Source organism: Plasmodium vinckei (genome assembly GCF_900681995.1).
Source record: "Plasmodium vinckei vinckei genome assembly, chromosome: PVVCY_14".
Taxonomy (NCBI): domain Eukaryota; phylum Apicomplexa; class Aconoidasida; order Haemosporida; family Plasmodiidae; genus Plasmodium; species Plasmodium vinckei.
The window spans coordinates 870,134-895,879 of NC_051306.1; the positions used below are offsets into that span (position 1 = coordinate 870,134).

At 21.9% G+C, this 25,746-nt stretch overlaps 9 protein-coding genes across 9 annotated transcripts; 4 read left to right on the forward strand and 5 right to left on the reverse strand.

Annotated features, from left to right (window-relative positions):
- Positions 1 to 1,545: 1,545 nt before the first annotated feature.
- On the reverse strand, positions 1,546 to 4,008 carry PVVCY_1402430 (RAP protein, putative; the record flags this gene model as incomplete). Its single annotated transcript, XM_008624781.2, has 1 exon — positions 1,546 to 4,008. One exon carries the CDS (start codon positions 4,006 to 4,008, stop codon positions 1,546 to 1,548), a length of 2,463 nt encoding a protein of 820 aa, XP_008623003.2.
- An 833-nt stretch (positions 4,009 to 4,841) lies between these two features.
- PVVCY_1402440 (selenoprotein, putative) lies at positions 4,842 to 5,861 on the forward strand (the record flags this gene model as incomplete). The annotated part of the gene is made up of 2 exons (XM_037634855.1): positions 4,842 to 4,856; positions 5,025 to 5,861. The coding sequence occupies 2 exons, from the start codon at positions 4,842 to 4,844 to the stop codon at positions 5,859 to 5,861; spliced, it is 852 nt and encodes a 283-aa protein (XP_037490897.1).
- A 622-nt stretch (positions 5,862 to 6,483) lies between these two features.
- PVVCY_1402450 (superoxide dismutase [Fe], putative) lies at positions 6,484 to 7,080 on the reverse strand (the record flags this gene model as incomplete). Its single annotated transcript, XM_008624779.2, has 1 exon — positions 6,484 to 7,080. The coding sequence occupies one exon, from the start codon at positions 7,078 to 7,080 to the stop codon at positions 6,484 to 6,486; it is 597 nt and encodes a 198-aa protein (XP_008623001.1).
- A 1,187-nt stretch (positions 7,081 to 8,267) lies between these two features.
- On the reverse strand, positions 8,268 to 9,134 carry PVVCY_1402460 (conserved Plasmodium protein, unknown function; the record flags this gene model as incomplete). Its single annotated transcript, XM_008624778.2, has 1 exon — positions 8,268 to 9,134. One exon carries the CDS (start codon positions 9,132 to 9,134, stop codon positions 8,268 to 8,270), a length of 867 nt encoding a protein of 288 aa, XP_008623000.1.
- Positions 9,135 to 10,365: 1,231 nt separating this feature from the next.
- Positions 10,366 to 11,547, forward strand: PVVCY_1402470 (conserved Plasmodium protein, unknown function; the record flags this gene model as incomplete). The annotated part of the gene is made up of 1 exon (XM_008624777.2): positions 10,366 to 11,547. One exon carries the CDS (start codon positions 10,366 to 10,368, stop codon positions 11,545 to 11,547), a length of 1,182 nt encoding a protein of 393 aa, XP_008622999.1.
- An 852-nt stretch (positions 11,548 to 12,399) lies between these two features.
- PVVCY_1402480 (conserved Plasmodium protein, unknown function) lies at positions 12,400 to 13,380 on the reverse strand (the record flags this gene model as incomplete). The annotated part of the gene is made up of 1 exon (XM_008624776.2): positions 12,400 to 13,380. One exon carries the CDS (start codon positions 13,378 to 13,380, stop codon positions 12,400 to 12,402), a length of 981 nt encoding a protein of 326 aa, XP_008622998.2.
- Positions 13,381 to 15,633: 2,253 nt separating this feature from the next.
- PVVCY_1402490 (phospholipase, putative) lies at positions 15,634 to 17,741 on the forward strand (the record flags this gene model as incomplete). Its single annotated transcript, XM_037634856.1, has 3 exons — positions 15,634 to 16,028; positions 16,210 to 16,369; positions 16,476 to 17,741. The coding sequence occupies 3 exons, from the start codon at positions 15,634 to 15,636 to the stop codon at positions 17,739 to 17,741; spliced, it is 1,821 nt and encodes a 606-aa protein (XP_037490898.1).
- Positions 17,742 to 18,818: 1,077 nt separating this feature from the next.
- PVVCY_1402500 (ATPase, putative) lies at positions 18,819 to 21,788 on the forward strand (the record flags this gene model as incomplete). The annotated part of the gene is made up of 1 exon (XM_008624774.2): positions 18,819 to 21,788. One exon carries the CDS (start codon positions 18,819 to 18,821, stop codon positions 21,786 to 21,788), a length of 2,970 nt encoding a protein of 989 aa, XP_008622996.2.
- Positions 21,789 to 23,604: 1,816 nt separating this feature from the next.
- Positions 23,605 to 24,333, reverse strand: PVVCY_1402510 (DNA/RNA-binding protein Alba 1, putative; the record flags this gene model as incomplete). The annotated part of the gene is made up of 1 exon (XM_008624773.1): positions 23,605 to 24,333. One exon carries the CDS (start codon positions 24,331 to 24,333, stop codon positions 23,605 to 23,607), a length of 729 nt encoding a protein of 242 aa, XP_008622995.1.
- Between the last annotated feature and the right edge of the window lie 1,413 nt (positions 24,334 to 25,746).

Consider the following 25,746-nt stretch of genomic DNA (forward strand, 5'->3'; position numbering starts at 1 on the left):
ATGAAAATATTAATAATCCTTAATAATATATATACGAATAAAAATTAATAAAAAAAGTACATATAATAATTATATATAAATTTTACATAACATGAATAGAAGAAGAAAATATATATAAGAAGAAGATCGTATTCTGGTATTCATATTTTTACAAATCGACAAAAAAAATTTTATATATTATATGTAAATTTTTTTTTACATTATTTTGATTAATATTTTTTATATGCATATTATTATAAATTTCAAGGAATTCGTAATTTTAATAAAAAGTGGGTTGAAGAAAAAAAAAGGTATATTATGAGCAAAAAAATTTTTAATAGCTATATGTAAATATGAGTACATTTTGAAATATATTATGATAAGCCCGATTTTTTTTTACATAACTATATATGTAAAATATCCTTGAGCGTGTATAAATTTTTATTAAAAATTATAAAGATATTATTTTATTTTATATAAACTAAACGTACTGTACATATGTATATAATATATACGTATGTATGCTTGCTTGTAGGGCTTATTAATGTATCAAATATGTGCCAAGTAATAATGCTTATTATGAAAAAATAACTCTTTAAATAGGTATTATACCATTGCAATATTATAAATTTTGCTAAGCTATTATAAGCTCACCAAACACAAAATTTTTTCTCTCATTTTCCCTTGAATGTAAATTTTTAAAACGTTCTAAAATATTCAATGTACATATCGAGATTGTTATTAATTAAGTACCAATTTATTATCATTTTTTTATGTTTGAAAAAATAAAATATAAAATCACATAATAATAATTTTAAATAATTATAGAGAAAAAAAAACAATTAAATATATCCTCTTTTAAATAAGCTAATAATTTCATTAGTGTAATAAAATATGTATAATATATACCTTTATATATTATACCTTTATATATTTGCCTTTATATATTATGCGGTGTGCCCCTTTGGCTTTTCCTTTTTATTCACAATCAATGATACTGAATCCAAACAAATCCTTGTAAATAATTATAATTTTTTCTCCTTACTATTTTCCTCTAATTAATTAAACTCTATATTGAAATATACAATTTCCTATACTTGCACATGTACATATACCTATTCGATTTTTATAAAAGTACACCTAACACTATGCAATAAAAATGTGGCAAATTCATTTCTTAGCAACTGAAAAAAGGTTGAAAAAAATCATTCCGAGCAATTTCCATACAAACTCGATATAATACTATTTTAATACACCCCTTCGCTTTAATGATTTAAAATGCATATCATATATGCTTGAAAATAAAACTGATTAAAAAACCTCAATTAGTATTACCTTTTAATTATAAGTTTAAAAATTAAAGACATTTTCTTATATATAATTTTTCCATTTCTTTACATATTAAATGGGAAGAAGTTTTTTACAACATTATACTTAAAAAAGATGTATAACAATAAACTAAATTAATGTGTATACAAACGTAGCCACTATTTCATGTATTAACAATAATTAAAAAAATGTGTAGATCTATATAGAAATGGGTATATATTATGAACAGCCAAAATTTTATTTTTCATTCTTTGGAGTATTATTTAAAAATTTTTTTATATCATCGATATCATAGGAATCGATATTTTCTTTTTGTTTATTAACACAAATACCATTTTTTATAAAATCAATTATTTCATTATCTTCGTCTGAAAAGTTATTTTCATTTTCCTGTTCTTGACAAGGTCCATAAGTGTCACTTTTTACACTTTCCTCATTTTTACAACTTTCTGAATTTTCAGAACTTTCCTCATTTTCCAAACTTTTTATAGACCCATTTTGATTCACATTATTTGTTTCACCTTTTTCTATCTCTTTGGTTGCATTTAAAAATAAGTAGTTAGCAGCATTACGTCCAAAACTGTAGAGAAAGTTAATCTGTTCTTCATAATCATTTAACTTATTCCAATCATGATAATTGAGAGTAATTACATTATATTTTTTTTGTTGAAGAATATTTATTTTTAAATCAGATATAGATGTTGTTAATAAGGAATTTACATAATAACTATAAGGGCCTAAACACATAATTATTATATTTGAATCGGGTAGCATTATATCTGCACATATATTATTTATATATACATTCCGTAAATGATTAACATTTATTTTTGTTAAAATTCTTGATACCTCTGTTATCCATCTTGCACTATATTTTAATTTTTTTTTATTTTTTATTTCATATCTATCAATATAATAATAAAAATTTTTTATTTCTTCAGGGAACTTTTCAAATGTTGAAGGATAAAAATATTGCAAATAATCACTTACATATTTCAATTTGTCTATTTTATGACTTCCTAAAATATCTTTATTTGGAATTATTAAATAAGTAAGTTTCAAGATCATTTGTTCAGTACATGAAATTAAGCAAGTACATGAAAAAAGTAGCAAAACCAGGGATTGCAAATCAAACAACTTATTTTGTTTATTCAATTTAGGATATTCATCTAGGTAACTACCAATAGTACCATCGTCATCTTTTTCAACGTTTTCTTCACCATTTGTGTCATTTTCTTTTTTCTGATTACCTAATAGTTGTTTGTCTAAATATTTATGAACAAATTGATATAGGTAATTATAAAACTTGGGGTGGTTAAATTTTAATTTTGCAAAAGAATGAATAACTAAAGCTAGATTATTTGGAGAGAAGCTATTTGCAAGTTTTTTCGCAGACCGACATAAACATAATAATACGGTACCTTCTCTAATCTCAAGTCTAGCAAAAGAAGAAATAACTAAACACAAATGTAATGGATGTGAAAAGCTATAATTTTGCTGTAATTTTAATATACATTTTTTCCAAAAATTTTTATGATATATATAAAAAAATGCTAAAGAATTTGATACTAAAGCTATATCTTGAAATTTCCAATTCGATATATGAAAACAAAATTGATTAGTTAATAATTCTATAGTATCATATTTTTTTATTTCTAATTTTTTATAACTATTTAATAAAAGCGACAATGCACAACAACTTAATTCATTTATTTTTTTTAAAATAATAGAACTTAATAAATTTATTAATCTATTATCTCTATATCCAATTTTACTAAAACACCAAAATAATATGACTATTTCGCTTGCATCTAAATATCCAGATATAGTAAAAACATTCTGAACATATTTTTTCCATAAATTTTCATCTCTAACATGATTAATTGATGCTTTATATATTTTTTTTATAATTCTATTTTTATTTTCAAAATCGACACAACTTTCTTGTAGTTCATTATTATCATAATTTTTTGTTTTGTCATTATGTTGGTCTTTGTTTTGGAAATTCTCTCTTTCTTTAACTTCGTCTAAAAGTTGTATAGATCTTTCTTCAGAATAATTAAAGACATTATTACCATTTGCTTTATTATTTATTTTTTCATTTTTATTATTATCTCTCTTTTTCACTTCTATGTGATACTTCTTATTAATATAGCTATCTACAAGTTTAATATCATTTTCAATACAAATATATTTTTTTCTAAACAATTTATTTGGTATCACATATTGATTATAGTTTTTATTATTATTTTTTTTTTTTTTCAAATCTATACTATTACACCCATTGATAATATTACTAACATTTTGTGTGCTATCATTTTTTTTTAAAAGAATTTTATTTTTATACCCCCACACGTTTGTTACATTAGCACAATCATCAGCAGGATTATTCTCATAATTTTCACAATTGTCATTATTTTTGGAATTATCATGAGTGATGCCTTTTTGCCTTTTGCTGTGCCTCCTCGGTATTCCACTTTTTATTTCATCAATGCTAAATAGGTTTAATATTTTGACTTGATTTATATCCTTTTTATTTACTTCATTTAATTTATTTTCAATACTTTCACTTAGGACTTTTTGTTTACATACCAAATCATTAAACTTGCCTGTTCTTATATATTTTTTTCCATTTATATTTAAAAATGCTTTACTTATTTTTGTAATGTTGATGGCATAATTACTGATACAAATACACATTTTTTTATATTATCATCACAAATTTTATAACCTCATATTTTACTTAATATACTATATAACATATATATTCATTTTTCTTTTATATATATCGTTAAATATTTTGGATTTTACTTTAAATTAAACTTTAACTATTGTCTAAATATACATATTTTAACACAAACAACAAAATGAGATAAATAGCTATTTTCAAAAATAGATATAACCCCTCTTATTTTAAACTCTTTACAAATATTTCAAAAAAAAGAAAATATATAAAGTGATAGTAGTGGAAAACTATTTTATAGATATCTTCCCAGATCAATATTTATTACTACTTTAAATGGAGTATCATTGATTATGTTCAAATATTTTATTGGTATCACAAAACTGATGGGTATTAAGCCCCCAAAAAAAAACAAACAAAAACAAATAATAATAATAATTTTTATATTTTATATTTATTCAAAACATAATAAAAAATCTAAAATAAATTAATACCAAATTTTATTCTACAAACATGCAGGAAAATATATTATATAGAATGATATGTGTGGCGAAAATATGTGACGAGAAAAATATTTAAGAACAAACTAAGAATTTAAAACATATTTTTAAGCATAAAAATTTACAAAAAAAAATTATGGAAAAAATATATTTAAACATTTCAATTATTAAGTAAAAAATAAACAGATGAGAATGTGATGCAAGATTAAAGTATCTGACCAAAAGAATAGATAGTAATGTATAGAAGATTATTTGTAATATAGCTATTCGATATAAAAACGAAAAATATATAACAAACACAACGATAAGGAAAAGAACATATATAAATTTTTAAAAAGTGTATTAACAAAATGGTTTTGAAAAGGGTTTATCTTTTTGTTGTATTCATTTTATTTTATATATCAATCCCATATGCTGATGCAGGATGATCCAAAACGTTGCATATAAAATTACCTAATGAAGATGATGATTATTTAGGAAAATTGATTAACATTTTTAATAATATATGTATTTATTCATTAAATAATAAAAAGAAAATTGCCAAAATTGTAACAACATCATTAATTTCTGGATATGCTCTTAATTCATTATACAACTCTGGTGTTACATTTAAAAAGGATCCACACTATTCTTTGTTTTTCCCATCAAATGAATATATTAAAAATGTGTTTAAAAAATCAAAAAAAAATTATGAAATAAAAACAAAATTAAAAAAAGACCAAATATTTGAAAGAGACATAATATGTTATGATAATCAAAGTATAAGTAGTGTAGAAATGTATGTTTCCAATAATTTTAAAAATTTTCTGAATTTTTTACCTGATAAATTAAAAATGACATCACTATATAATTTTTCAAAATATGAAGAATTCAAAGATTTTAAAAACCTATTCAATTATGTTAAAATAATGAAATATCAAAATGATATTTTTATATTTCATGGAAAATTAAAAAAACATTATTGGATACACATACCAATGAAATATAATATTACGAAATCGGAAACTGGTGATATCACCACTTTAACAATTATTCCATTATACAAATATTATTCAGATTATATTATCGAAATTCAATTTGTGAAACAAAATAATAATATGAAGTTTATCACATCAATCAAATCAAATGAAAATAATCAAAAAAATACAAATTTATATTATAAAAATGTAATAAAAAATATAGCTATGTATTTTACATATGACTTATATAATGGAATGCATAATAACCTAGAGATATTTTATAAAAGAGGTGTAAAACTTCATAAAATGAATTTTATTAGATCAAACAACCTATTAACAAAAAAATTTTCAAAAGAGACACACCGTGTTCCATTATTTAACCATTGCAAGTTGAAAACAAAGAAATTGTAACAATATATACCAACACATATATGTGTGTAAAGAATATCCTTAATCTTGTAATTTTTTAAATATTTGGAATTGAGAAGGCAAAATAAATATACACTAAAACACTTTTTAAATGCAATAATGGCTAGCTTTTTTTTTTTTTAATTATGCAAATGGCTGTATAAAAACGACAACTATTGCATATGTATTTCACTATACATTTTTTATTTTTTATAAGTTCATATATTATATCATTAATTTGTTTTTTGTCTTTATATTCAATGATATATATATATGTTAAAATTTCATCATCTTCATTATAAGTCTAAGAACATGAACGAATGATGATTTATTCCAAAATTCTTATTAAAGGAAGGAATAAATCTGAACTGTTCATAAAAAAAAATGTATTTTTGGCTATTTTTTTTTATTTTTTTTTATTTTTTTTATTTTTTAATCTTAACATTTTAAAGAAATATAGTTTGTATAAGATCGTTTTCGTATATTATGAAAATCCTTTTTCATTTTACGGACTTTGAAAAAAATAAAAAATAGATAAATATCAAATATACAGAGACACGTGCAATAATAGTACACATATGATATACTTTTAGTAATTAAAAATAATGTTTCATATAAAAAAAAATTATTTATTTAAAGCTTTTTTCAAATTTTCATTGGCAAAGTTCCAATTTACTAAATTCCACCATGCTTTAACATATGATAATCTGTCATTTCTATAATCAATATAATAAGCATGTTCCCATACATCACATGTTAATATAGGAATACCGGTGTTGTCTTTTATTGGATTTCCAGCATCATGTGTTTGTAAAATTACTAATTTGTTATTATTATTTAATGCTAGCCATCCCCATCCTGAACCAAAATGACCACATAAAATATTTGAAAATTGTTCTTTGAAATTATTAAAAGATCCAAAATCTTCTTGAATTTTATCTTTTATTTCTCCGTGTGGTTCTCCTCCACAATTAGGACCCATGGAATCCCAATAAAAACTATGGTTCCATATTTGTGCTGCATTATTAAAGATTGCACCTGTAGATTCCTTTAAAATATCTGCTAAAGATTTATTAGCTAATGGGGTATCCTTGATTAATCCGTTTAACTTATTTACATAACCAGCATGATGCTTATTATAGTGAAAGTTTAATGTTTCTTCACTTATATGGGGTGATAATGCATTTAATGCATATTTTAATTTGGGTAAGGTTATTGCCATTATATATACACGATCTTGAAAATATTAATATAAATTATGATTAAGATAAATAATAAACTTAAAAATATGCACACATAAAGAAAAATGTGAAACTCAAAAATATATATATTTTTATAATAATAAAATGGGGAAATATTGGAATTATAAAAATATATAAATATATCAACAGCAATAATATAATTTTGTAGAAATTATTAATTATGCATGTAATATTTAAATTATTTCACTTTTTTTAATTTAATTTTTTTTTTTTTTTGAATAATTTAATAATAATAAGCTCAACTGCAGGAAAATAATTTTAATTATTTTTTACAATTTGTCAAAACAAAAAACAAAAATATATATATGGATTATGGAACACTTATTTCCTACCTCGATTGTACATAAGCTAAAAGTGCTATATATAGATTTAATATATTACAATATTTCTTTTCTTATTTCATGAATTTAAATAATTTTTATAAAAATATTTTCGAAAACTAGTAACAAAACGATTAATGCTATTATTTTTTTTTTACTTTTTAAAAATTTATTTCCTACAAAAATTAAATTATGAGTATGTATACCCCCTTTTTGTTTAATTTATATTAAAAAGCATTCTCAAAAATTGTATATTTATAATTTTTTATTATCCTTGGGATATTATCAAAATAATTAGGAAAACAACGGTATTCCCTTATATATATTACTAGTGTTTTCACTTTCTATATATTATGATATTGTTTAAAAATGGTGATCGTATTCTTATAATTGTAATAAATTAAAGTAAAAAAAAAAAGAAAATTAAAACATAAATATAAAGAAAATTGCAAAAGAAATGAAATCAAGGAAAATGTCATATTCATTACTTATAAAAAGGTCTATCAAACAAAATTAATAGGAATAGGTTAATTAAAATTAATTTGCCACATTGGTGTAATATCATATTTATCAACAATATATATACATGTTTATGTATATATAATATAGTTGTCTAAATATTTATATGTAGAGAGAATATTATTAATGACAATCAAAAATTGTTTTTACATTTTTCTAAAATATATAAGAATGAAATATCTATATATTTACTATAATGATAATAAAGCTTATTCCATGATAAATGAATAAATAAGCTTGAGTTTTATTTACAATGTTTATGTGCAAATAAATATAAGCACTTATTCAGGTTTTTCAAATCTTGAGTGTCAATATTTTTGAAATTTTTTTTTTTTTTTTATCAGTTTTTTTTTTCTACGCAGATTAATAAAGCGTAAAACCGAATCTTCAAAATATATGTTAGATAAATTATTTAAGATAAACTTCGCAGTATCATTTAATGTATCTTTCTTAAATGCATAATTAAAATAACCTAATGTTTTTACTTTTCCTAGAGAAGCTATAGTAGGCAATTCATATTTATATTTAAATGCTTCCGGTTTTATATCATCCCTTTTCTTTTTATTAATGAAACTTTTAATATAATTTTCCACAACATAACGTTTATCAATTTTGTTTAAGTTCTTTGGATTATTTTTATATAATAATTTTTTTTTTTTGTGTGTTATTGCCACCTTTTTCGAAAAGGGTGTATTTCTCTCTTTTAAAGCATTGTCTATTTTTGTTTTTTTAGTTTTTCTGTTTTTTAACCCATTTTGAATTTTATATTTATTTTTTTTATTTAAAGAAATAGGATTATCTGATTTAGGAAAGTTACCACCACTTTCAATATTATATTTGTCTTTTTTTCCAAAATTCCCAGTAACATTTTTTTTCAATTGTATATCTACTATATCTCTTTCATCAATGGGACCCTTAATATCGTTGTCTATAAAATGACATTCCCTTTTTTCCTTTGATTCCCGACGTTCTTCAACATCATTTTCTTTATTATCTATATTTTCCTGCTCGCTATGTATGTCATATGAATTAGTAGCATTCTTATGATCGCTTAAATTATTTCGTTGTGCTTGTAATCCACAATATTCATTATCATTTTTTGCTATCTTTTTCTTTTTACTATATCTTAAAAAACCGTTGAAATATATTCCTTCTCTTTTAACTGTTTTATTCATTTTTAAGGAATTTGGAAAAAATTTACTTATATTTTTTTATGCTTATGAATTAAAATCATATATGAATATATTTTTCCAAGAAATAATGTCGAAAATACTGTCTATTCTTGAAACAAACATGTGTGTACTTATTTAATAAGAATATATATATATACATACTTATAAATAATAAAAAATTAAATAATGTATTAAAAAAAATATTATACACCAAAAAATTGTATATAATTCACTTATACTACTTAATTTTTATATTTATATGAAAGAATTAAAGATCTTACAAAAAAATATATTAAATGAAATTATAATAAAACAAGCATAATTACAATAATATTTTAAAAAATGTGCACATCATCATGTATATTAAATATTGCCATATAGACAAAAAAAAAAGACATCATAATAGCGAAAATTAAATGTTACAATACATGAGTGTTTTTTTCCATTAATAAAATGTATTGACATAAATATGCATTTTATATAAACTAAGAATTATAAGTGAGCTTTTAATAAAGTATAATTTTTTTTAAAATTCTACAAATTCAACAAAAATATAATTTTTTTGTTTATTACAGATTGATTCTCACACCATTATGCAACTATTTAAAATTGTTAATACACACTAAACAATTAAATATATCAATAGAAATTTAATTCTCAAAAATGGATATATATATGTAATAAGCACATTTCCTTATTATTGTTGCCTTATAAATTGAGCCCATATCTTAATTTTAGCCAAAAAAAAAAATTTTTTTTTTTAATTATTATATTATGAATTTGAAATAATTATATTAAATAAAAAAAATAGTAACACGCCAAATATAGGGATTTCCTTAAAAAAAATAAAAAAAAATATGCACAATTCAGGAAAAAAAAAAAGACAGCCAAGCTTTTATGATAATATATATGTACATTTTTTTTTTGCATGCTTATTTTAATATAATAAAATTAAATTTGTGTATTTAAAAATAAAAAATAAGTAAAAAAAAATTATTGCATGAAATAAATATATATAGATTTTATTTTTTGATATATATTTCCTTGCTTACTAGGATATTGTAGAATTTGTTTTCTAATACTCATATATATAACATTTTTTTTTTTTCAAGAATAATTTTTATTTGTTGTTGTTACTTTACAATAATTTCGTTAATTATATATAAATTAATATTTGTATATATTTATTTTTTTATAATACATTACGTGATACATTTTTTTGTTATATTCCATAATGACAAATGTTGTAGAATGCACTTTTAAAGCTCCACCTGAGACAGCAAAGGCTCCAGATAACGCTGTTATTTGGAATAGATTTCAATACTGTGATGAAAAGGGATGGTATTCGTTATCAAACCATGAAGAGATCACTTTGAGACCTACAATATTTAATGATGACCGAATTAAATTTTTACCACAACTAGACACTATTCCCGAAGAATTTGAATCTGTATTATGTGGAAAATATGATGCTAAAGCTTGGGGTAAAGATGATTGTAATGTAGTCATTGAAGGTGAAAAGGATGTACATATCAGTCTCCCCGGATTAAAAGAAAAAATTAACTACAATCATAAAGAAAGGTTTCCCACATTCTTGAAAAATTCGAAAATTGTTGTAAGTCTGTTAAATGAGAATCTTACAATAATACGTATAAATTTAGAAACAGCATTATTAATATGCATAAATGAAAAAAAAAATGTAATTGTTAAATCAGTAAATTTTAACAAGGGTTTTGCATGTGTCAATCCTTACTCAAATTTAGCTATTGCTTATGGAGGGTTTGCTTTTAATGATCTCAAAAATTGTGAAATAGTTCCAACTATTACACATTCAGGATGTGAATGGGCATTTTTTGTTCATTTGTTTAAATGGGGACATATTATCATACCAAAGGATCTAGAACTTAAAATTCCATCACCAGGATTAAAGCTAATTGGAAAAAAAGTTGATACTATTGCAATCATTTCTTTACCTCCAAATATACAAATACATGTAAAAATTGATGGACCAAAATGTGTGAGAAAAGTAGAATATGGACAAGATTATAATATTACCGCAATAAAAAGTAGTGAATCAGATATTGATATATATGTGCTTTTTGATGGACAACTATTAAAATATGAATTTTCTTATGATACTCGATTAAATAAAGAAGGAAAGGGAAAATCAATACATCAAGCAAAATTAAAGTGTACAAGTAAGAGCAAAGAAGTATCAACATTTGTATTTCAGGAATCACCAAATTGTAAAGTATTGTTAGGCTCTAATTGTCCAACAGATAATCTAGGACATATGCTATGCAATCAAACCATATCAATTTTTGATGCAGAAATTGGGGAATATCAAAGTCACCCACAAGGTATCTTATTAACAGGGGCATTTGAAAAACTGTCTTACCCAATAGAGAATGCTTAAAACAAACAAATATGCATGTTTGCAGTTTAAAAAAACATAGTATATATAATTAATGATAATTTTTGCATTTACTACCTCGCTGTCTTTTCATATATGACGCTTGCATATACATATTATCTATGAAAATTATTTAATTGTTTAATTATTTATTTCATTTTATTATTCTATTACATAATTATTCTACACCTTAAAATATAATTTCACCTTTGTTTTCATGTATATATTTTTGTTTCCTGTAATAATTATGTTTTATAATTATATTTGTTTTTTTATTATTTTGTATTGGCCTAATAATCAAATTTTAAAAAATTTAACCATCCAAATTTACTATTAGATTAAATAGCATATCACTTTTTATGTTAATAAATAAAGAAGCAATAAAAATTATAACAATAGATATCACAATTGTAATCTAAGTATTCGTGATTGTTTTATATTGTATATTACCTTTTAACATATTCAAGTTTAATACCATTAATGTTAAAATCGAGAATAAATGTGTGTATGTTCTTGTGTATGCATGAAAATATGCACCTAAAACTTAAGACTTGGAGCTTTTGATTAAACTATATTATTATCTAAAGCGTGTTAATACATAAAAACAAGCAAGGAAACAAAACATAAAATCACATTTATCATATTAAATAAATGCCTTTTATTAATAGACAAAAAAAACGGAACACAAAAAAGTACATACATCAATTAAATTCTAATGTAAACAATATATACAAACTAAACAAATCTTTAAACAAAAAATTAAATATTTCGAATAATATATATTTGAATTTATAATAATCACAACAATCACAATTATTATTTAATGTCTTTTGATAATTTTGCCTGATTTAATTTTTAACCAAATAAATCATCTATGGTATAAAATACTGGTTCTGGTTCTTCAAGTTTTGTTTTTTTTCTTTGATAAAATAATTTTTCATCTGTTTCACCATCATTATTGAATGATGGATTTTGGGATCGTTTGTTTTTTTGCGTCTTTAAATTTTCAGTTTTATTTTCTGATATTTTATTTGGTATCGAATTTAGTAGATCCTTTTGTTTTTCATCATTGTTTAATTTTTTGTCATTATAATTATTTTTTTCACTGCTCGACCTTGATGTGGTAGTTTGATTTTTATTTTGAGACAAAAGATGTTTATTATTATCTTTTGTATTCATTTCATCAAAGTAATTTATTAATTCTTTTAAATCATGTTTTTTATAATAATCTAAATAATTTAAAAATTTACCATTGTTTAAATGTTCTTTAGGAATATTTAATTCTTTGAAATTATTATTTTCAAGTATTGTTTTAATATCACCATTTTCTTTACGTAATGAATTAAAATATTCTACACATCTTTTTACATCACTATCTCTTTTTTTATTCATTTCTAAGTCATTAAAATTTTTGTTTAGTTGTTTATTTGAATCTACAATATTATTAAATAATAATGTTTTTCTTTTTACATTACCATTTTCAATTATTTCTTTTATTTCATCATTGTGTTTACTTTGTCTATGATCCTGTTCATTCTTATTGTTATAATTTTCATTATATTTTTCATTATTTTTATATATTCCCATTTGGTTATAATTATTTCCTAAGCTTTGTCTACACCCATTATTTCCATGCATTACACTGCCTTTAGAAGGATTATATACATTAGCATTACAATTTACATAACATTTTAAAGTCCCATCAGCATTCTTATGATCAGGTGGGTGTCCAAATATTTGTTCTGGATCAAATAATTTATTTTTTATTATTTTATTATTATGTTCTTTTTTATCTTCTTCCATTTTATTATGAATATAAAATCTGTTTGTATTCATTTGCTTTCTTACTATATCATTATTATTTTTTTTTTTTGACACAATTGTCAATATTTTGGCTTTCTTTGATGAAAATAGAAAGTACCTAATATTTATGAAGATGTAATGTGTGTCTCTTTTTTAAAGCAAATATAACAATAAAAAAATTATTACTTTTTACTATTTTTTTAATTTTAGATAGATTTCATAAATATATACTAAAATGTAATATATGTGTAGTTTATGCTGTTAATAAAAATATCCCATGCAACCATGACAGTATAGAGATAAATATATATGAATTAATGTAAAAAAATATAAATAATTTAATATTAATTTTTAATGTTATATAAATATTTTATGATAAAAAATATATCTATATTATTAAATAATGCTAACTATACAATAGTTGTTCTAATACAAGAGACTATATACATTCCATTTTTTTTTTTATACTATATAGCTACTATATTAATTTAGGATTAAAAAATATTCACACACAAATATATATTGAAAATTTTATAATTTTTATGAAATTAAATCTATTTTTAATTATATTATGAATGTAAAAAAAATTGTAGAAAATTTACTGTTGTTCTATTATAAAAAAATAATATATATTGAAAGATCTTTGAATAAATTAGTATAGACCAATTTTTATATGCACCAAATATATACAACTCTCCCTTTATGATCTTAAAAAAAAAAAAACAAGTGCTATATACATTTTTTTAATAGTATATAATAAAAATGAAGGTTACAACTAAATTTATAAAAATGGGATTATTTAGTCATTTTTAATTATATTTTATTTTCTTATTTATTCTCATTTTTTTTTCTTTTTATGTGTGAAAAATTTTAAAAAATTAAAGAAACATCATTTAAAATGCTAATTATATTATATGCATATATTTTTTAAAGACATGGATATAAATATAACCTTCTCTTTTGTATAATGAAAAAAAACTATTCAAAAATTTGTATATTTTTTAAATAATTTTTAACAGTTATATATATATATTATATATATATATATATATATATATATTCCATATTTAACCATAAGTATATTCTTTATTATATATTTGTTTTGGTTGTAAAATGTTATTAACTTTTTTTTTTTTTTTCTGAACTGTTCATAAAAAAAGAGGACATTCAAAATAGCAATAATTCGCTATCTGAAAAAAACATACAGTTGTGTCTTTATAAAAATACACTCTTTAATTTAAAGAAAATCATTAATATTATTATACCATTGTAACTTTAAATAAAAATAAAACATAATGAAGAAAATGAGATTAATACACACAAAAGATATATGCCAATTTTTGGTTGTTTAATTATTTTATTAGGCTTTTTTTATATATTTATTTATTTATTTTAAATATTCAAAATATATATATTAATTTAAATGGGAAAATTATGATAAAAATTATAAAAATAAAAAATTGTAAAAATGTTTTATCAAAGTGGTATAAAGTCTGAAAAAAAAAATATATATATAGGCACAAGCGCATATAAAGTCACATTGTTATTTTTATTTTTATTTTGTTGTTGACAATATTATTATATTCTTTAATTATTTGAAAAAAGGGGAAAGGATATTTTATAAAAGATAAAATGTTTTAAGTAGGATATATAATTTAAAGAATTCAATTTAGGTTTTATTCTTTATATTTGTCCATATTTGTGTGTTTTTTTTTAATTTTTATTTTAAATCCATGTATATTATATTGAAATTATTTTTCAAATTCTTTTAAACAATAATGTATCGTAAATAAAAGCGCAATACCCTTTGCATATGTATATATATATATATAATATATTTTTATGGAACTTTTTCTGTGCATTTGCACACGCATAATTGTAAGTACATATGTATGTCCATAAATAGGTTACTGTTTTACATTATATACATATAACTAAAAAAAGTTTACTTCATGTATATATATAACGTATTTAGCGAATACGAGATACATTCATTTATTATATATACAAATATAAAAACAAATTTACTACACATATGCATGTACAATCATACATACACTATAAATATAATTACATGACCATATATATATAGAGTCATGAAAGCTTCCCATATTGAGCAAATGGGAAACTTTGAAAAGGTATTAATCCAAAGTAATATTAAAACGTCTTAAAAATAAAATCGAGAATATATTACACAAAAAAAAAGGACAAGCAAAAATAGACAAGTAGATAAATATAAATTTGACAAAAAAAAAACGAGAAAAATATATAAACAGTTTTATCATAATGAATTCTCCTACTTTAAAAATAAAATACAATGACAATAATTATGGCAATGACAATGATGATGATAATAATATAAGAAATAAAAGTAAAAATAAAAATTTTTTTTTTCCCAAAGATAAAAACCATGTAAATAGAAAAATCTCTAAAGATAAAAATTGTAATAATATAAATTTTTATGAAGAAGAACCATATTTAGATGATAAAATTAATGATGTAGATTATATAATATTAATAATTCATGGGATAGGATCTAATGAAGATTTAATTATAAACCAATGTGAAGATCTTAAAAATTGTTTTAAAATTGTAAAAAAAATGTGGTTTTTTGACCACCCTTTCAATATACACTTTCACATATTTAATTGGAAAAAATATATCATTGATGCTCAAATTCAGTAATCATTTTTGCTTATACATAATTTCTACATTGTCTATATGCATATTATCACTACTATGGCAATGTTAAACATCAAATTTGTGCTCGTGTTCCTGATTAATTGTTTGTTTGTGTCTTTCCTACTTTGTTGAAAATATATCATAATTATATATGCATATATATATTTTTTCCACCTTCAGCGTCTTCAACCGAATAAATATAAATACAATGGCCGAGACCAGAAAAATAGTAAACCTTTCCGCGGGTGATATTATATGCTTTTTACACCCACGATATGGGGATTACATAATGCTAAATTTATATAATGACATAAATAAAACGTTGGAATCTCTAAAAAATGTAATAAAAAAAAATACTGTAATTAAGAAAAATTATATTATTTTTAGTTATGTGCAAAACGAAAAATTCATGTCTATCCAATTTATATGCCCCTTAATTTTTTCAGGATGAAAGTGGCAGATTTAAACACTCTAAGATATGTCTTTTGGGATATTCCCTAGGTAGTGCAATGGCATATGAAATATTACATAATATTAAGGTTCGAATAAGTGATAATAATTTGAAATATGAGTTAAAAAGTAAAATAGATTATTTATTTATGCTTGGTAGCCCATTAAGTGCGTTGCTATCTTTATATAAACCAGAATATATAAATGATGGTCTTAAATTAATTAGCGGTTTAAAATTTTATAACATATTCCATGGTTTTGATCCGGTTGCATTTAGAATCGAACCATTAATATATCCGAAAGTGAATAATATTTCTGATCCTGTTTTAATAAATTATTGGAGAAATAATGGAGCAAGATATTGGTTTGAATGGGATAAAAATATGCAAAATGCTAAAATAGCTATTGTACAAAATTTAAATGATATTACATCTGCTATTACTAATGGGTTCTATAAATTTTTATGGAAATCCGAACCAAATACTGAAGAACAAGGTACACTAAATAAAAACCTTTGTTATAATAAATGTGAAAGTAAAGATATAAATATGTTTCTATTAAAAGTAAAGGAAAATCAAAGAAAAATAGAAACAAATAAACATAAAAAAAAAAAAAAAAAAAAAAATTCTGAAAATAATTTGTCAAAAAATGATAAAAAAATATGTGATGAAATAAACAATTTTAATAAATATGAAAATAATGATTCATATTCAAATAACACATCTAGTTATGCCGATAGTACAAAAAGTATTAATGCATCTCAAGATTCAAATAGTGAAAATTCATTTTTTGATCATGATTTTAGTGATATTTCAGATCATACTCAAAATATAAATATGACAAAGCAAGAAATTATTAAAAAAGAACATATTGATAATGGCTATAATGAAAATGAAAAAAATAAGACAATGCCAATTAGATATGATTATCAGTTACAAGAATTTATAATGGAACATTATATTTATCCATTAGCTGTAGCTAAATCTCATTTTAATTATTTTATAATTAAAGATATATCATTTTTTATATTAAAAGAATTAATAAATAAAGAGACACCAATAAGTTATGAAGAATATTTAACAGAGATTGAAAAGGAATATAATAATAAATCAACACATGAAAAAGATAATACTAAAAAAGAACAGTACCAACAAATTTCTTTAAAGGCTTCTAAACTATTAGAAGAATTCCATAAATTTGAAAAAAATATGGAAGTAACATCAGATCCTTTTAATATCAAAAATTTCAAAAACCTTATTTAATCATTTATAGTCATATATACACATTCACCATTTTTTATAATGACAAAATTATGGCTTAATGTGAATTTGTTTATTTCTTTCATCACTTGTTTTGTTATTATTTATGTTATTATTTTTTACGATATTCTATTTTCAAATTGAAAAATTTTGATTTTTTCGGTTTGGTGTGGCTCATTGGTTTTTCTGTGGGTTATCCACTATGTTGTTTATTATTTTGTTTGTATTTGTTTTTTATTTCACTTTTTTATTTCACTTTTTTAATATCTGTTTGATAGTCGCACCCTATGCAATGCTACCAATCATGCTTACCCGCATGTTGTTGCATAATCATATGTTCATTGGCAATCTTTCCGAATTATAATATTTTTAAATAAACTTTATAACTATACAAAAAATATCGATCTTATATATGTACATTTTTTTTATTATCAAAAAAAAGTTGTAAACATAGGAGAAATAACAACTAGTAGTATACCATAAAAGATGGTCATACAATAAATCCCATTTTAATACTAATATTTATTTTCTATAAATTAAAAAAACTAAATATAAAGCGGTAGATTATTTATTATATATATTTATCTCCATATATTTATATATAATATGAGCATTATTGTTTTTTCCAAATTTAAATAAAATGAATTGATTATATATTCTCATAAATATTCTACATTCATATATTATGTTATTACATATTTAATTGCGACCTATTGTTCTCCTGCAGTCGTTATTTTTTTTTTTTTTCCTTTTTACTTTTTTTGGATATGTATATTTTATTATTATTTTTTTTTTATTTTTTTTTAAGTTTATATTTATTAATTAATTTTTTTTTATTTTTCCTTTTTTTTGGATTTATATTGTTATATTTAGAAATGAAATACGAAAAAAAAAAAGATAAAATAAATGATGGAATGACAAACTTGACCTTGGTTATTTTTATGTTTGTGTTTTTTGGAACAGTAAAGGATATATCTATACATATGTATAAATATGTATACGTATGTATTGATATAATATAAAGAGAAAATCTCCTGACTTCAAATATAAATTTGTTTTTCCTTTTTTTGTAAAACGAAAATGCTTCATGAAAAGTTAAAAGCATATATATCAAATATAATAACAGATAATCAGATGATTGAAAAACATCATGATGAAAAAACAAACTTACAAAATGTTTTAAATAATATGTACCTTATAGAAAATGCGCTAAAAAAAACAAACAATAAACTATTTAGGCGTATAAGTCAAACTCAATTAAAAAAAATTATTTTATGTATATTAAAAAATGATGATCAAGATGAGGCATCTTATACACAAATTGATAAATCAAAAAAGAAACTCCAAAACAAATCCAAACATACTTATACAAGCGATTCGAGTCAAACCAGTAATGAACAAAATGATAAAGCGAAAAAAATTTTGAAAAGTGAAAAAAAAAAAAAAAAAAAAAAAAAAAAAATGTATCAAGAAATAAATATGGGATTAGACATAGGAACAAATATCGAACATGATGGTAATTCTGATAAAATTGAAAAATATGGATATGATCAAATAAATAATGAAAATGTTGAAGGAAATAAAATAAAAACCAATTTAATTAAAATAAAAGGAGAAGAAAATAGTTCTATAAATACCAACTTAAGTAATGTAAAAATATGTATAGATAATAATATAACAAATTTAAATACATATAAAGGAATAAATAATATAAAAAAAGATATATATTATAGTATAGTTTATCCTTATAAATATAGAAATGATAATTTTAATACTATTATCAATATTAATGGTATTAATGGATCAGGTAAAACATCATTAGCATATGCTATTGCAGGTGAATGTGATAGCCATTTTTTTTACATAAAATTACCTGAATATGTAAGGTATTTATCAAATGATAATAAAAATAATAAATTAAGAATATTATTTGAACAAATAAAAAAAGAATATAATAAATGTATATTATGTATTGATGATATGGATATTTTATTTAATTCAAAAGATGATACAATAGATATATATATATTTACTTATTTATTAAACTTATTTGATAATACAAATATAGTTATAATATTATTAAGTATTAATAAACCATATGATACTATATTATATTCAAAAATTCAAAAATTTATATCTATGCCAATACCTACTTATGAAGATCGAATTGAAATTTTACAAAATTTATCTCAAAACTTAGAAATCAATTTTGATGTTCTTTATACTGCTTCAATTACTTATGGTTTCAATAGGGCACAAATATATGACATACTAAATGAGTCGAAAAATCTGTTTATATACAATCATGTACTATATGATAAAACTACTCCCTATTTTGTGAATAGTAAAAAGGATGAGCTATCTATAAACATGTCTGGAAATGAAGACGACAATTATGATCCCTCTTTAAAAATAGAACCTAGTGATACTACACATTATGAAGGCGAAGAAAAAGATCCTAACTTTGTCGAAGAAAATTCTCTAAACTATGTAAACAATGAAATAGAAAATGATGGAAATGATGGAAATACAAATTCGGTGAAGGAGTTAAAAAATGGGGAAGAGACCGAAAAAGTAACAAATTTGGCAAAAAGAAAAGAAAGGAATAATAATGATTATGTAGATATTTATATAAAAGAAAAAAAACAAAAAAAAATAATTCCTATAAATATAAATAATGATATAATTTATGAAAGCATAAAAAATATAAAGAAAAAAATTACAACACAAAATATATGTGAAGTACCAAATATAAATTTAGATAATATTGGATCTTTAAAGAATATTAAAAAAATATTAGAAACCAAATTTATTTTACCTGTAAAATATTCTAATATATATAAGCATTTAGGTATAAATAAAAGTATGGGAATATTATTATATGGCCCACCAGGGTGTGGAAAAACTATGCTAGCCAAAGCTATTAGTAATGAAATGAAAGCAAATTTTATTGCCATAAAGGGACCTGAAATTTTAAATAAATATGTTGGTGAAAGTGAAAAAAAAGTTCGAGAAATTTTTTCCTACGCTTCAACATATAAACCATGTTTAATATTTTTTGATGAAATTGATAGTATATGTATTAATAGAGATAATAATAAAACAGCTGCTGCATCCGATAGAGTAGTAAATCAATTATTAACAGAAATGGATGGATTATCACAAAGAGAAGGAATATATATTATTGCAACTACAAATAGACCAGACATTATTGATAAAGCATTATTAAGAACTGGTAGATTTGATCAACTTATATATGTATCATTACCTAAATATCAAGGAAGAATTGATATCCTAAAAAAATTATCAAAAAATATGCCATTAGATAAAGATATCGATTTTAAGAAAATTTCTATTCTAACAAAAGGTTATAGTGGGGCTGATTTGCATGGGGTATTAAGAGAAAGTGCCTTTATAGCTCTTCAAGAATGTAGAGACAAAATTGATCGATTTAATTATAAATCGAATGGGCCTACACCATTAATACCTTCAAATATTGAACATACTCAAAAAGAAAAACAAAATTGCTTTACTACAACTTTAGAGAATACTTTAAACCCTGTTTTAAATAAAAATTATTATGATACATATATTTTAAATGAAAATTATAACCAACCAAATGACAATAAAATGGATTATGCTAATCCAAAAAGTTTAGAACATTATAGTTCTGAAAATGGGGAAACAATAAATAATGAAATTAATAATCCTTGTATAACCGATCAAACTATTTGTGATGCTGTACAAAATAAAATTATGACATTTGAGGAGGAAAATAAAACATTAGGGGAAATAAAAATGGAAGAAAGACAAAAAGAAGAAGAAGAAAACAATAATAAAGATAATTTTCTTTACAAAATTGAAGATTTAAAAAATGAAAATCTTCAAGAAAAAGATAAAAATAATTTAATATATGAATTTATTCAAAAAAATAAAAACATATTAGCAATTAAACAAAAACATATACTCCGAGCTATTAATATTGTCCCTCGTAGTGTTACCAAAAAACAAATGAAATATTATAAAGAGATAAGCAAAAAATTTAAATAAAATAACCATTCATATTGTTTTATAGTTTACTTATATTTTTTTAAATCATTTTTTTCCCACTACTTAATCATATAATATGTATATATTTGCTTTTATTTGTATATTCTTTGCCTTAATAGACAAATTCTCATTTTTATTATTATTTTTACTTTTTTTCCGTTCTTTTCATATCACATATATAGAGATAATTAAATTATCGTTAAACTTATTAACATTATTTAATTAAAATAATTGGCATTGCCAATGCCTAATGTAAACCCTAACTTTTCGAATGTACACATTTTTTTTTAGCTAGCTACTTTTTGTAAAATAATTGTGGCTAGTTAAAAAGCTTTTTTTTTTTTTTTTCACAAAAATGTGTGTGAAAAATGAAAGTAGCTAAAAAATAAGAGGTATAGACAATATAGCCAAAAGGAATAAGAACAAGCCAAAATAAACCTTTTCATAGAATTTGATGTTGTACATATTTTTTAGTAAAATTTCGTTAATTTAATTAACGTATTTTAATATATAATTTTTTTAAAATTAATTAAGGTAAAATGCTCATTGTTTTAGTTTTTTAGTTTTTGTATTAAATATAAAAAATATATAATGTGTGTATGATATAAAAAAAAGTTGCTCGAATTGCTGCCTATTTCTATAAATTAAAAATAATCGTTTTTTTTGAGTAATACACATATATAATTTATTTTTATATTTGTATTTTTAAAATAAACGATTAATTACAATTTTAGCGTACTTTAAATTTATATTAAACACCTTTCCCCTATGTCCCCATTAAAATGTATATAAAATATTCACGTTAATATATTATTTTATTATATGTAAGTAAGTAAATAAATAAATATGAAATATATAATGCATATGGTTATTTATATATTTATATGTATTTATATCTCTTTTTTGTTAAACGTGGTTTACTACTAATATTTTTTTTTTATAGGATATTATAATATGGAAAAATAAAATATACATAACTATTTAATATATATACATATACTATACCTTTTCTCTCTTTTTTTTTTTACAACTAATATATTGATGCACAGAATATATCTAAACATGGTAAAGGTGCAAATTATAATTCTTAATATGTATGAGCGTAAAAATACATTAAAGAAGTAAAAGTTTTAAAGGTTTTAAAAAGGCATATAATCTAATAATATGTATAATATAAAAACATAAATACATGTATACATATAACATATGAATACATAATATATATGAGTTATGCATAAAATATTTGGCAATTATATGATATATAATATGCGCTTATTAAAAAGACACATATTATATATTTTTGCCTTTGTATTATTAATTATATGAAATTTGTAAAAATATGCTGATCACTATTTCTAACTCTCACGTGCTAAATATTATATCATACAGTATCATTCACATTCTCATTCATTTTTATTATTATTAATATAGATATGTAAATTATGAGCATTTTTTTGTTGTGCAATGTTGTGTATAAATACCATCTCCATTTGTTGAATACATACACGTCATGTATATATAACTAGAATGTAGAATTGTGTATTTATATTTATACCATGCTTTTATAATTGATGGGAGTACAACAAAAGGTGTGTATATATATATATAATATATATATGCATATATAATATATATGTATATGAAAAAGGGGAGGGGAATAATTATTTCGATATTTTTCTAAATTCTTTATGTATTTTTATCAGCGTTTTTCGCGCGTATTTGTATATAAATAATTAAATATATATATAAGTATATATTTTCTTATACATACTACTACAATACTACACTCGTAAAAATTATAATTCTATCTGATTATTTATGATAAGGCTCTGCCACCTCTGAATCCATTTCTACCTCCTCTGAATCCACGTCCACTTCTGTAATCTCCGTCTCTTCCATCTCTGAATCCCCTAAAGCCACCTCTTCCATTTCCTCCCATACCTCCACCGGATCTGAATCCACCACCACGTCCGAAACTTCCACCATATCCTCTACCATCTCTAAATCCATTTCTACTGTCATACATTCTGTCACCAAAGAATTTGTATCCACCTCCTCTTCTCATAAAGCCTCCACGGCCACCGCCTCTGAACCCACGGAAAAATCTGGGTCTAAAACCTCTTCCTCTAAATGGCCTACTGTTTACAATTTCTTCAGGGGACATTTCTTTAACATATTTTTCATCTAAAGGTGGTTGATATCCTGCATCTTTTACATCTAATTGATCTCTTGATAATAATATGTCTATATAGGATACTGTTTTTTCTTGAATAACATGTTCGCTATTATCTTGACCACTTACATATTGATCAGCAATAACAGTGCTACCACATTTTGTTATTTGGTGTAATCCTTTAAATCTTCTTTTTATGATTTCTGCTAAAGTTACGGCTTTACCAATGGCATTTCCCGTGGCTTTAATTTTTAAACTTTTCTTATCTTCTTCTCCTAATATTTTTGCACCATAGTTCACGTAGTTGGTCATTCGACCTGTTGATGTGATTCTCATTTCATCTTCGTCTATTGGCTCTCTTTCTTTCTTCATTTTCGCTTAAAAAATTTATTTTAATTATATAAGTTTATTATTTTTTAATTAGTAAAAATTAGTCTTGCTGTATATACAAAGTAGTGTTTCTTTTGTATACAATCTTTTTAATTTTTGAAATTTAATTATTTAGTATGTATATATATAATATATATTTTTATTTTTAGGGTCTGTGCACGTCCGCGCGTTTGTTTTCTAAAAAAAATTAAAATTAAAAAAATATATTAATTATAGGTAAATTTTGTATATATAGAGAGATTGAATTGAAAATTATATATGTACATATATTCACACATATAGTATACAATATGTCATATGTAGCGGAATACATATTATTTATGTGTGCTCATATAATAAACCATATTATATATATGACGTAGTAATACATATAGGCTTTATCACTATATTTCACATGCAACGCTTATATATATAAAAATAGCGCCTTTATATGCATATTAATATAGTCCGTATATGTATTAGTGGGTATGCAAATAATATATAAGAATAAATTATATGCACAAATATATTTGCATAAATATAATTACATACTAAAAATAACAACACCAAAATAATATAATTAATTTTTTAAGTATAATATTTTAAATAAAGTAAAAAAATATTATACGTAGTTTAATATACCCCAATTTCCCCCCCCAAAACATATAACACATATTAACACCTTTTTATATATACCAACATCAGTTATATATTAAGCATATATATATTGTATATATTTATTTCCATTCATGTGTATATAAAACTTATATAAATATTATGACTGTTCATAAAAAAAACTAGTTTTTTTTTTACAGTGAAAATTTACAAGCCCATACATAATAATATGTACCCCAAACAAATATGGTAAACATAACAATATAACATAAATAAATAAATGTAAATTTAACATATTTTTTTACATAATTTTGTTATTTTATTAATTTAATGTTACTTACCTTCTTATTTTCAAAGTTTTTGCTTCAAATCCCACGGTTGGCTTATTTATTTTAACGTCGTTTTCTTTCTTTTCTTATTTTTTTTACATTGTTTAATTATTAAATTTTTTTATAATATTTATTTTTTTATAAATATATTTTTTTTTTTAATTCTAACGATATTTGTAGTAATTTGTCATTACCTATATATGCATTATATTTTTAATTTATTATATCGTTTTTTATTATTTTTTTTTATAATTTATACAGGTATTTTAGCATATATATGTAGTAAATATACCATGGTGCTATATTTTTAAATAGGGAAAAGTGCATTGAACGGTGTTTTACATAATAATATTTTGTATATTTTTTAATATATATATTTTATTAATACAAATATGCTATCTCGTTATAAACGAATTTTTACAAATTTTTGATGCGAATTTATAAATAAACCAGTATTTATTTAATGTACATA